This window comes from Rattus norvegicus, chromosome 8 (assembly GCF_021556685.1).
Source record: "Rattus norvegicus strain SHRSP/BbbUtx chromosome 8, alternate assembly SHRSP_T2T, whole genome shotgun sequence".
Classification (NCBI taxonomy): domain Eukaryota; kingdom Metazoa; phylum Chordata; class Mammalia; order Rodentia; family Muridae; genus Rattus; species Rattus norvegicus.
The window spans coordinates 70,906,276-70,919,515 of record NC_141541.1 but is presented as its reverse complement, the minus strand read 5'-3'; the positions used below and the strand labels follow the sequence as shown (position 1 = coordinate 70,919,515).

Below are 13,240 nucleotides of genomic sequence, written 5' to 3'. Positions count from 1 at the left end.
GTGAGGTTCATGGAAAGGAATACCCTAAAAAGGAGACCTGATCTGTGGTGGTTTGAATAAGAATGGCTCCCATATTTGAATGCTTAGGGAGTGGCGCAATTGGAATGCGGAGTGTAGACTTGGTGGAGGAACGGTGTCACTGAGCGTGGGCTTTGAGGTTTCAAAAGCCCAGGCCAACGTCAGTGTCTTTCTCTTCCTACTGCCTGACCCAGATGTGGAACTCTGTGTTAACTACTTCTCCAGCACCATGTCTCTCTGTATGCCTCCGTGCTCCCACACTGTGATGTTACAGGACTACACCTCAGAAACTGTAAGCAAGCTCCAGTGAAATGTTTTCCTTAATAAGAAATGCTGTGACCATGGTGTCTCTTCACAGCAATAGAACACTGACTAAGACATGATCCATCACAAATATTCATAAACACTTAGAAGTAGCCACAAAGCAGAACTTACAGGGGTGCTCCCAACATTGGGGCAGCTCATTCCAGACTCCCTCTTGGGTACTCACTTTGCTTTGCGAATAAACTTCTGTCTCTTGGATCACATTGTCTCCTTCAAGAAGACAAGAACTGAGAGACCACAGTAAGAATACAGAAAACCAAGCCAGATGGCCATGGTGGTGTCTTAGTTAGGGTTTTACTGCTATGAACAGACGTGATGAAGGCAACTCTTATAATTTAATTGGGGCTGCTTACAGGTTCAGAGGCTCAGTCCATTATCATCAAGGTGGGAACGTGGCAGCATCCAGGCAGGCATGGTGCAGGAGGAGCTGAGAATTCTGCATTTTAATCTGAAGGCTGCTAGAAGAAGACTAGCTTCCACATGGTTGGAAGGAGGGTCTCATTGCCCATCTCCACATCGACACACTTCCTTCAACAAGGCCACCTACTCCAACAAGGCCACACCTCCTAATAGTGCTATTCCATGAGCCAAGCATATTCAAATCACCACAGTTGGGTACTCAGCTCGTCAGTTGCTGCTGTGCTCTTGTTGATGGTGGCATGGATGTTCTGTATTGTATGTCTAGCCTAGGTGACCTTTCTGGTGACAGCAGTTTTAGTTGAATGCAGATCATAACCAGGTGAGAAGACCCAAGAGAGAACCAAGCAGCTGAACTCAGCCCACCATTGGAACTTTGAGGAATTAACAAGTTGCTGCTTGAAAGCACCAAATGGTGGGGGCCTTTGTGCACAGCAGGGATAGCCAAAACAATATCTGAGATTTACACACACACACATGCAAGTGTACACACGCACATACACACATTTTTACCGTGCAAATTCAATGCCAAATGCCGTGCGGGTTTCAGTCCCTCCTCTCTGTTCAATGTGGCTGGCGGCTTCCACCACATCTTTTACAGATTTGTAGTCGTTAAGGTGGAACTCATGGACGGCATCTTCTCCATACTGAACTATTCCGACCTGCAAATCAGAGCAAGGGCAGCAGAAACCTGAAGCTCAGGCCTCCATTTGCCGGGGTTCCTCTGTGAGGAGTCACTCTTCCCACCCTTCCCCTGGCACAAGGGAAAGAAGCTGTTCTGGGAACGGCTGGATGGGACAAACCCGGGGCACACTGAAAAGGGGACTTGGTGATGAAAGGACTGTCAGGTGCTGGGTGTGGTGATGATCCCAAGGGCAGAAGCTGGCGGATCCCTAGAGCTCTCTGTTCTGTCAGCGTAGCTGAACCAGTGAACTCCATGTTCAGTGAGAAACTCAGTCTCAAAAACTGCAGAGAGCAATAGAGGAAGACAGCTGATGTCAACCTCCACACATACTCACGGACACGTGTACATATATGTGTGTATGCACCCATGTACATATCTACATGAACACATACATGTATTCCTATACACCCAAGCTCCATTTGTGTCCCCACTCCCTAGAATATATCAGGGGCAGTGTGTGGGGAGGATCACTGAGCTGTCGACTAAACTCTTTTTTAGCAATGTCCCTCAACCTCCCTAATGCTATAATCCTCATGTTGTGGTGACCCCCGGCCATACAATTCTTTTCACTGCCACTTTGTAACTGTGATGCTGCTACTGTTGTAGATGGTGATGTAAATCTGATATGTAGGATGTCTGATGTGTGACCCTGTGAAGGAATCACTTAACCTCCAAAGGGCAGAGCTCCTGAAACTTAGACCAGAGGAGGTCTGGCATTTTCAAAGTGGATAATGTTTCAGTACTGTTGGCTTCAGAATAAACACCGAGCCATAGAACTGGTATCTTGGAGATACTGCATTACTGTTGGGTGAGCTCACCAAGTTTACTGGGTCCAAGAACCCTTTGAATACTGGGTATTTACCGCAGTGCACCAAAGGACGATCTTCTGGTGGGAGGGGGCTTGTCACTGCAGGAGTTTTTTCCCTTTAGCAGCCCTACATGTTAGAAAGTTCTTTAAAAAAAAATCTCTGTATGTGTGTGTGTGTGTGTGCCCACATTCCTGTGTGTATATGTGATATATGTGTGTGTGTGTATGTGGTATGTTCACATTCCTGTGTATGTATGTGGTATATATGTGTGTGGAATAAGTGTTTGTGTATGTGTGTATGTGTGTGTGTGTGTGTGTGTGTGTATGTGGTATATCTATGTGGAATATATGTATGTGTTTGTATGGCGTGTGTGTGGTGTGTGGTGTGTGTGTGTGTGTATGTGGTATATCTGTGTGGAGTATATGTATGTGTGTATGATGTGTGTGGTGTGTGTATGTAGCATATGTGTGTAGAGTATGTGTGTTTGTGTGTGTGTATATGGTATATCTATGTGGAGCATATGTATGTGTTTGTATAGTGTGTGTGTGTGGTGTGTGTATATGTGGTAAATCTGTGTGGAGTATGTGTGTGGTGTGTGTGGTGTGTGTGTGTGTGTGTGTGGTATATCTGTGTGGAGTATGTGTGGTGTGTGTGTGTGGTGTGTGTGTGTGTGTGTGTGGTATATCTGTGTGGAGTATGTGTGTGTGTGTGTGTGGTATATCTGTGTGGAGTATGTGTGTGTGGAGTATGTGTGTGTGTGTGTGGGGGGGTATATCTGTGTGGAGTATGTGTGTGTGTGTGTGTGTGTGTGGTAAATCTGTGTGGTGTGTGTGTGTGGTGTGGTGTGTGTGTGTGTGTGGTATATCTGTGTGGAGTGTGTGTGGTGTGTGTGTGTGTGTGTGTGTGGTATATCTGTGTGGAGTATGTGTGTGGTGTGTGTGTGTGTGTGTGGTATATCTGTGTGGAGTATGTGTATGTCTGTATGTGTGATGTTGGTGAGGCTGGAGGAAACTCTCAGATGTTATCCTCAGGAAGCCATCCACGTCTTTTGAGACAGGGTCTGTCATTGAGCTGGGACTTGCCAATCAGGTCAGACTGATTGACCTCTACCTCCCAGGACTGGGATTCCAAACACACTGCCACACCTGGCATTTTTTCATGGATTCTTTTTGGAAATTGGGTCACTTCTTGGGAATAGAAAGAATTCTTAGAGTTCACGCCTGCTACTTTGACACTTCGGTCTCTTGGTCTTTGTCCAGCTAAAATGCTAGGAAATAACATACGCATATCCATCCGTGTATCACAGATGTGCTGGCAGCTGGGGTCTACTCCAAGTCACTTCTCCACTCAGTCTATGTGCCTGAGTCTCCCCAGCTTTTCTGCACATTCTTTCTATGCCTTTTCTCCGTTTCCTGACTTACGACTTTCCAGGAGGTCATCTTCGTGAGTGGAGTCTCCCCCTGAAGGTGCCCTTGGTGTGCCCAACAGAAATGGGAATCTGAGGTGACAGGTCCCAGTGCTGGCTGGCAGTCCTTCCATTTCATGGGAAGATGCTTCCCAGTGCAGGAGGACCACTCGGGCCGTGGGTTTCTTGCCCTGCAGAGGGAAGGTCTGCAGACACTCACCTGGATCTGGCCAGGGCCGATGTAGAACTTTGTCAGGATCTCGATGAGGAAGTGTTGGACCTCCACCCAGGGGTAGATGCTGTTGGAGCCGTCCAAGACAATGACAATGTCCATATAAGTCTGGCACCCTGGGAGCAGGGATACAGTCAGGGCCATTGAACAACCAATGTCACTTAAAGAAACCTTTCTTCTTTGTGCGTATGTTGGTGTATGCACGCATGCACGCAGACGCACATATAGAGGTCAGAGGTCAGCCTTGAGTATAATTTATCAGGAGCCATCCAGCTTATTTCTGCTTTTACAGGGTGTCTCCTTGGGGCCTGAAGCCCACTTTTCTTATTTTCTTATTGGGCTGCCAAGAAGCCCCCAGGCATCTCTCCTGTCTTGGCTTCCCTGGTGCTGGGATTATGAGTTTGCATCTCCACGCCTAGCTTCTACATGGGTGCTGGAGGTTAAGGTCTCATGCATTCATGGCAAGCACTTCACCAGCTGAGCTATGTCCCCACCCCGAAGTCCCCACCAGAGACTGAACTAAATAGTGTGCTTCCTGGGTCACTGTTCCTGCTGGAACAGGACTTTAGGACTATTTGTTTTACATCCATGGGTAGGCAGTGTCCTCCACGAGCAAGTCAGATGAATGGGTTTCAGGTTTTATGGAGGAGTCATGGGGGAAGGCTGGGAATGTGCACTCTGGCATTAGCCTGTGACTCCTGCCACTCACTGGTTGTGTGAACCAAGGGCTGTCACTCGACAGCTCTTGGCTTTCTGTCCTGTAAGAGTCACATAATAACTAAGAGTTGTCACTAAGGGCTAATGAGATGTTTCTTTTTTCTTTTTCTTTTTTTCGGAGCTGGGGACCGAACCCAGGGCCTTGCGTTTGCTAGGCAAGCGCTCTACCAACCCCTAATGAGATGTTTCTAAAGGGCTGAGATCAATACGTCTTAGCTGATCCTATTTTTATCCTCCTCTTTTTTAAAAAAAAAAGACTTATTTATTTAATGTATGCTGTATCTGTCTTCAGTCACACCAGAAGAGGGCATCGGATCCCATTGCAGATGGCTGTGAGCCACCATGTGGTTGCTGGGAATTGAACTCAGGACCTCTGGAAGAGCAGTCAGTGCTCTTAACCGCTGAACCATCTCTCCAGCCTCAGCCCCCCTCCCCCTGTTTCTAAGGCAGGGTCTCATGTTGCCCAGGCCGGCCTAGGACTGGCTCTTTGACTGAGGATGATCTTTAACTCCTGATGTCCTACTTCCCTAATGCTGGGATTATAGACGTGTGACACTGTGTCCAGTCCCCGCTCTCTCCCTCTGGGGGCAGAGGTCAATCTGGGACGTCTCTCCTTGAGACACGGGGATCACTGATTTGTTATCTTGCTTTCTCTTTTAATTTCATTGTTTTTAAAAAGACAGCTTGTGGAGCGGGGGCTGGATAAATGGCTTGGTGGATAAGGTCACTTGATGCTGCTGCAGAGGGCACTGGCTCAGTTCCCGGCACCACACAGTGGTTTGCATCATCTGTAATTCCAATTCCATGCCCTCTTTTGGCCTCTATGGGCACCGGGCATGCACATGGTACACAAACATGCTTGCAGGCAAACCATTAATACACACAAAATAAAAAAATAAATTTTTCTGCATGTGGTGGTGCACACCTTTAATCCCAGCATTCCACAGGCAAGTATATCTCTGTAGGTTTGAGACCAGACCGGTCTTCACAGTAAATTCTAGGACAGCCAGGAGTATGCAGAGACCCTGTCTAAGAAAACCAAAACCAAAACCAAACCAAACTAACCAAAAAACAAACAAAAAACCAATTAGGCAGTAAATCTAGTAAATAAAAAAATTAAAAAACACCTTGGGAAGAACCTGTTTATAGGTCAGTAGGGTGTGTCTGTGTGTGTGTGTGTGTGTGTGTGTGTGTGTGTGTGTGTGCTTGTATGGGTGTATGTCAACATCAGGTATCTCCCTCCATCACTCTTCTCTGTATTTTGTGACACCAGGTCTCTTACTGAGCTTGGAGCTCTCAGATTTCCCTAGACTGACTGGCTAGCAGGGAGCCTCCTTCCTCTGCCTCCCCAGTGCTAGGGTTGTGCTTTTGATGTGGATGCTGGGGATGGAACTCAGGTCTTCACATTTGCATGGCAAGCACTTTGCTGACTGAGCCATCTCCTCAGCCTGAGAAACTATGTAAAGGGTATCCTGCTATATACATTTGCAAGGGAGTGATGCCTTTGCCCAGCAGACAGCATCTCAACAAGCTGCAGACAGTAATGTCAGGGCTGTGATGCCCCATGATGCTCCGCTTCCTGAGAAACTTCACACGCCCTGACCTTCCTTGTGTTATTGAACTGCCTTTAGGGATAATGTGTGAATGAACCTTGAGCCTCCCCACCCTATGGAAGACAGCTCTCGAGCCTGACTGGAAAATGTTTTGCCCTTTCTCTGCCCTGGCAGCCAGTGTTGAGGAGAGGCCACCTGAGCCAGAGGTGCTAATCCCCTAGTGCTGCATAAGCAGACAACAGCTGCTTACTGAGGGTGTTTAGTCCAGAGAGAACAGTGAGGCTCAAAGCCAAGAAGTCTAGGCTTCTAACTCCCCATGTTTGCATGTGAGGGATGGGGAAGATTTGTGTACACGAGACTCTGGGCAAGCTGCCCAGGAGAGCTGACTTGGTGTAACCATCACCTAGGTTAATTCTGTTCTCGTTGGCTCTCCACTCATGGGCTTCCCCACTGCAGGATTTCAGGGAACTGTAGTCTAAATGAAGGATGCCTCAGCTTGGCCTGTTGTTCATGGTGACCTGGCAACCTCCCTCCGTGCCCAAGATTTAACCAGAAACTTTCACAGATACCAGGATGGTTTTCGTAAGTTTCGCTAACTTGTTATCAGACATCATGCTGTGGGGGAAGAAGCCTGGGATGAGGACCTTATAGGGGACCAGCTAGAAGTGACGCCTCTCAGATCATCCAGAGAGCTAAAGCAGTCATAGAACCTACATGCTGCCCTGTAGGTACAAGATAGTGGTGGGCGGAGCCCGAAGCCTCCTCCTAGGACTTCCTCAGTACCTGGCAGTGCCTTTAAGGTACTCACTCTGAAGTGCCGGGGCCACCGTCTTGGAGAATCTGAAGTTGGAGTTGACCCGGGAGCACATGCCAGTGGTGTAGTAGGAGCTTCCACACTCGTGTGACCAGAGAGGGCTGCAGGCCTGTGAAACAGCACAGCACTGAGCCCAGTCACAGGGCTTCAGACAGGGCGAGCCTCACTCTCCAGGATTGAAGGCAGACTTCTTTATCTGAGCACTGGCATTCCTAGTGTGTGAGATCTGAGTCTCACTGAACTCTCTGTCTCCCTGCAGTGCCCTTGGCTTCAGGTATAATGGGGGACAGTGGAACCTCGATTCCTGTCTGTTCTCCATCCTGTCATCTAGGGCCCATCAGGTGAGACCCGAGGAAGCCTGTCATCTGTAGGGATGGACCTTCGAAGAATCGCTAGGGTGGTTCTTGTCTGTAAAGGCCCTCACTGGGCAAATTTCCAGGCGTGGGCCTAATGAAACTTTTACTAGGAGAAGGAGAAAAAAAAGAATGCTTCTGTTCTGTGGAATTTGCTGCCCAAACCACTGGGTCAGGCTCTTGGTTAAGAGCCAAAGATGGGTTTCCCTGGGAGGCAAGGCCACTGAGAAGGGAACCCAGCTCCCATGCCACTCCCCGGGTACAGACACAAAAAAGCTCAACCCTTTTTATCTTTCTGGACTCTCCACCGAAACGAAGGGCCCAGCCAACAGGAAGACCCACACCAATGCAGGACCTGTCCCTGTTGGTCTGTAGGGATGGGCCATGTGGAGGGTGGAAGGGACAGTTATGCAGAGGGTGCACAGAATATGTGTGTGGGGATGTGTGGCTGGGTTCCACACCCTGTGCAGTGCGGCTGTGCAGGCAGCAAGGCTGGTGACAGCAGTGGGGCTGGTGCTCTTACCAGGAAGCTGCTGTCCTTGGGGTTGGTGGCAAGGCTCAGGCCGAGGCGCATGTTGTCCTTCCTCTCAGACACATTGGACAGAGTGACCCTGCCTAGAACAGAGGCAAGGTACTCAGCCTACAGCCCCTCTGGTTTGTCCTCTGCCCGGAGTGTGCTGCAGTGAGTCACTTGGGGTGAGCCCATACCCCCTGGCATGCTTGGAGGGCAGCACAGATCTTCCTTAGATGTGTCCGAATACCTTCCTCACAGCTCTCTGGGAGATGAACTCACCGAAGCTCACACAGTCCGAGTAAGGTCACAAGGTCATACAACAAGCCCACACATGGCACAGCTTTACTTCCTTGTTCAGAGCTCTGCCACAAACTCTGCCTTCTCTAGGCAGCCGACTGCACCCTGGATATACCATGGCATCCACAGAGGTGGCTTTCACTGTGCAAGGACTTACCCACACGGGGTACCCACCTAACCCTCACAGCAACACTTTCCATCTGAGGTCCAGTCATCCAACACCCCTTCTCTAAACACCTGCCCTCCTGCCCTCCTGCCATTTGCTGAGAATCTCTCACAGGGAGCCACCCTATGTGGATGGTGTCCTTTCAGCTGTGGTGGGGACAGGTGGTTCTGTGGCAGGTCAGAAACCATGGGACAATGGTATAGGTCATCTTTTCAGGGATGGAAAGGAGTTTGCATTCCCAAGAAGCAAAGTATGTGTTCATGCACGTGTGTATATGAATGTGTGTATGTGTATGTACATATATGTGTGTGTATTTGTAAGTGCATGTGTGTGTATGTGCATGTGTACTTGATATGTGTGAGAGTGTATATGTGTGCCTGTAGGTGCACATGTGTGTGTGTATATGTACATGTGTACTTGTGTTTATGTGCATGTGTGCACTTGTGTATGTGTGAGAGTATGTATGTGTACATGTATGTACATGTGTATGTGTAAGTATGTGCAGATGTACCTGTGCTTATGTGCATGTGTGCACTTGTATGTGTGAGGGTGTGTATGTGTGCATATATGTACATGTGTATGTATAGGTGTGTGTGCACAAGGACTTAGGAGACAAGGAGTGGAGAGGCTGGAATGTGTCAGTCCTCAGCTGCTGTCGTGAGCCCTGTGGCCCCTGCTGTGGGGTTTGGGATTCTACAACCCAACAGAATCTACATTGTGCTGTGCCAGGTACTGCAGTTTGAAGAGTGGCCTTGTTTCCAGAGGCAAGACTGGGAACAGGCTAAGACCAGAACGACAGGTGACCACGGCAGCAAGGACAGACTGGAGTGAGGGTGGAGACAGGGCAGCTATAAGGTCCCTCTTCCTTCCTGCTTCTCTCAGGTGGTGTTTTTCACTGTTGTTGTTTGTTCTTGTCTTTTGGATAGGGTCTCATGTTGCCTAGGCTGGCCTAGAAATCACTGTGTAGCCAAGGTTGGCCTTGCACTTCTGCTCCTTCTACCTCTACCTCACAAGTGCTAGGCTTACAGATGTACCAGTTCCAGATGCTAGACATGAAAGCCAGGCTTCTGCACACTAGGCAAGCACGCTGCAGACGGAGCCACATTCCCAGCCATGTAAGAGCGCAGGTCAGATCTAGAGTAGGTCCTAGGGGTCATCAAGTCAAAGTCTGAGGCTCAGAGACAGAAAGAAGCTTCTCAAGAACACGGAGCTGCAGGGGGTCTAGGGGGGGAAGACCACGGAGCTGCACAGCTGGAAGGGGAGGCTCTCCTGGGTCTGTTTTGGTAGCCTGTGCCTGGGGGAGGTGATGATGGGGGACTTAAGTCACCAGTCAGACACCTTTCCCCTGTGTTCTCACTGAAGCTTAGGCCCCAACAGTGCTGGGGTTTGGATTCTTCATCCACGTGGTTCTTGGGAGCCTCTGGTATCATGCGGCAGACATTGGTGACCCCAGGAATCCGTCTTTGGGATTTCTCTTGGACAATGGCCTTTCCCTCCATCTGTTTATATCTAGAACTACAGCCATCTTTTCTTGTGCTGACTACCCTACCCAGTCCCTCCTCCTCGGATCCTCAGGTGAGTTTCTAGGGCAGAGGACCTTGCTGGAGGACGAGAAAAAGGACTGGGAAGGCCAAGGCCAATCTTCCAGGAAAGGCCTGAGAATTATGGCTTTGTGGCCCACTTAGGATTTCTTTCCCTTTTGTGGGCAAAGACAAACCACAGCCTCTCTGCCCTTTAGGAAAAGATGGAAGCGTTAAGTAGAATGGAGCTGTGTGTGTGTGTGTGTGTGTGTGTGTGTGTGTGTGTGAATGTGAGTGTGTGTATATGTGTGTGAGTGTGTGTGTGTGTGAGTGTGTGTGTGTGAGTGTGTGTATGTGTGTGTGAGTGTGTGTGATTGTGTATATGTGTGTGAGTGTGTGAATGTGTGTGTATGTGTGTGAATGTGTGTATGTGTGTGTGAGTGTGTGTGAGTGTAAGTGTGTATGTGTATGTGAGTGTGTGTATGTGTGTGTGAGTGTGTGTATGTGTGTGTGAGTGTGTGTATGTGTGTGTGAGTGTGTGTGAGTGTGTATGTGTATGTGAGTGTGTGTATGTGTGTGTATGTGTGTGTGAGTGTGTATGTGTATGTGAGTGTGTGTGTATGTGTGTGAGTGTGTGTATGTGTGTGTGAGTGTGTATGTGTATGTGAGTGTCTGTATGTATGTGTGAGTGTGTGTATGTGTGTGAGTGTGTGAGTGTGTGTATGTGTGTGTGAGTGTGTGTAAGTGTGTGTATGTGTATGTGAGTGTGTGTATGTGTGTGAGTGTGTGTGTGTGAATGTGAGTGTGTGTGTATATGTGTGTGAGTGTGTGTGTGTGAGTGTGTGTGTGAGTGTGTGTATGTGTGTGAGTGTGTGTGATTGTGTATATGTGTGTGAGTGTGTGAATGTGTGTGTATGTGTGTGAATGTGTGTATGTGTGTGAGTGTGTGTGAGTGTAAGTGTGTATGTGTATGTGAGTGTGTGTGTATGTGTGTGTGAGTGTGTGTATGTGTGTGTGAGTGTGTGAGTGTGTATGTGTGTGTGAGTGTGTGTATGTGTGTGTATGTGTGTGTGAGTGTGTATGTGTATGTGAGTGTGTGTGTATATGTGTGAGTGTGTGTATGTGTGTGTGAGTGTGTGTGTGTATGTGTGTGTGAGTGTGTGTGATTGTGTATATGTGTGTGAGTGTGTGAATGTGTGTGTATATGTGTGAATGTGTGTATGTGTGTGTGAGTGTGTGTGAGTGTAAGTGTGTGTATGTGTATGTGAGTGTGTGTGTATGTGTGTGTGAGTGTGTGTATGTGTGTGTGAGTGTGTGTGAGTGTGTATGTGTATGTGAGTGTGTGTATGTGTGTGTATGTGTGTGAATGTGTGTATGTGTGTGTGAGTGTGTGTGAGTGTAAGTGTGTATGTGTATGTGAGTGTGTATGTGTATGTGAGTGTGTGTATGTATGTGTGAGTGTGTGTATGTGTGTGAGTGTGTGAGTGTGTGTATGTGTGTGTGAGTGTGTGTAAGTGTGTGTATGTGTATGTGAGTGTGTGTATGTGTGTGAGTGTGTGTGTGTGTGTGTGTGTGTGTGTGTGTCCAGCATCTCCCTTTGTCTCTGCTCTAGAACAGGCTGGAGAGTGCCTCCATGGGGAAAATGAGGAAAAGCCTTCATGTGGGCTCAGCGCTACACAGTGTTTGCAGGGCGGGCATGCTGAGTGGCTTGAGGTCCTAGCACACTGGTCCTGGGCCTGTCTGCTTGCTTCCTTCTGCTGTCACTTCCTCATCTGTTGGATGGTCCAGTCTCAGTGATGGGCAGGAATGCCTAGAAGGGTGTGGTCATGCCCAGCCTCATGGATGCTGCTGACCACACACAGATCTGGTGCCAATGCTCCTGTTTCAAGATCAGAAACGTGAGCACACTCGCTCCAGGGGGACAGAAAAGCCTGAGCACACAGGCAGTGGATGGGTTAGGAAGATGTGCAGTGTGGGGTGGAGGCCTGGTGTTAAGCAACAAGCAGTGTGACTGAGAGAAAGATGCCTCATCTCTTAGGCCTCAGGTTCTCTCCACCCCCATCCCACCCCGTTTCTGTGTCTGTTTCCTTCTTTCTTTATGTATGTGCACATGTAGGTGTCAGAGGAGAACCTTGGGTGTCTTTCCATTGCCTATCTTTACTCACTGGCCTGGACCTTGTCATGTTTGCTAGGCTGGCCCACCAGGGAGCCCCAACCATACGTCTATCTCAGCCTCCTTATCACCAGGATTGTAAGTATGTACTCCCGTGTCTGGGTTTTTTATTCAAGTGTGGCTTTTAGAGTTTGAACTTGAGTCTTCAAGCTTGCAAGGCGAGTACGAGCTTCCTTGCAGTGTGAGCATAGTGATGCATCTTGCTAGACGGCCGGGAAGAGGCAAGTGACTGCAGATGCAGACACTCATCGGTCTGCTCTGTATGTAACATGGGCGGAGATGAACCACGTGACTATGAACATGGGAGTGTGCCAGACCCTGTTCTGTACCTGAGTTAAGAAGAGCTTACCCAGGTTGAGTTTGGTGCAGTTGCCCTGGGTTACTGGACACTTGTATACATCTCCTGTCTTCTGGTGGCCATTGGTTTCCAGTGGGGCACCCACAACCAACCTGTGAAGAGAAAGAAGAGGAGACAAGTGGTTGGGGTGGCATTCCTTACCCCGGAAGCTGGCCTCTTGGGGGTAGGGGAGGTGGAGAGGAAGATGGGACAGGGTGGAGCGCTTTCCTGCTGAGGGAAGCTGGGCTTTCAGTAGCGTGTTGGGGGGACTTTGTACCAGGTCTGGGTATACAGAGCTGAAGACCTGCAGCGCCTGTGCCGTGGGAAGGGCGGTGCATTGGAGAAGCAGAGGGAGGGATGGTGGTGCAGTGCAGAGGAGCCATGAGAGCCTCGTTCTATCCCATCAGGAATACTTCGTCTTGCTCAGGGTAGCTGAGGTGTGTTGATCGGGGGTCACTAAGTCTGCTTCAGGAGAACACAGCGCCAGGTGGAAGAAGGAGCCATGGAATCTGCCTGCCTGTGCCTGTGCCTGTGCCTGTGCCTGTGCCTGTGCCTGTGCCTGTGCCTGTGCCTGTGCCTGTGCCTGTGCCTGTGCCCGTGCCCGTGCCCGTGCCCGTGCCCGTGCCTGTGCCTGTGCATGTGCCCGTGCTGGTGCCCGTGCCTGTGCCTGTGCCTGTGCCATCTCGTGTTATATGGAGGAAGGCCCTTTGCAAATGGAGATAAAGCAAGGCTTTATCTTGAATGAGTCTAGTGGCCCTATGACCAGGGAAGATGTTTTAGGAGGGATGCACAGAGGAGAAGCACGAGGAGAAGAGGGGACTAGGCCATCAAAGATGCTGTTGCCACAACAGGGACAGGGAGCACGGGGCGGGGTGACACACTGGGTGCCTCTGGCATCTAGAAGAA

The 13,240-nt window shown here is 49.2% G+C and overlaps 1 protein-coding gene across 2 annotated transcripts in view; it reads right to left on the bottom strand.

Moving 5' to 3' along the window:
* Itga11 (integrin subunit alpha 11) overlaps positions 1-13,240 on the bottom strand; it is a 110,201-nt gene that overhangs the window by 49,809 nt on the left and 47,152 nt on the right. For both annotated transcript variants that reach the window (XR_015626629.1, NM_001413793.1), the window contains 5 exon segments: positions 12,347-12,447; positions 7,851-7,942; positions 6,969-7,083; positions 3,879-4,006; positions 1,273-1,421 (listed from right to left, as the gene is read on the bottom strand). Coding sequence is in view for 1 of the 2 variants with exons in the window: in NM_001413793.1 (NP_001400722.1) it covers positions 1,273-1,421; positions 3,879-4,006; positions 6,969-7,083; positions 7,851-7,942; positions 12,347-12,447 (585 nt within the window). In the remaining variant the exon portion in view is untranslated.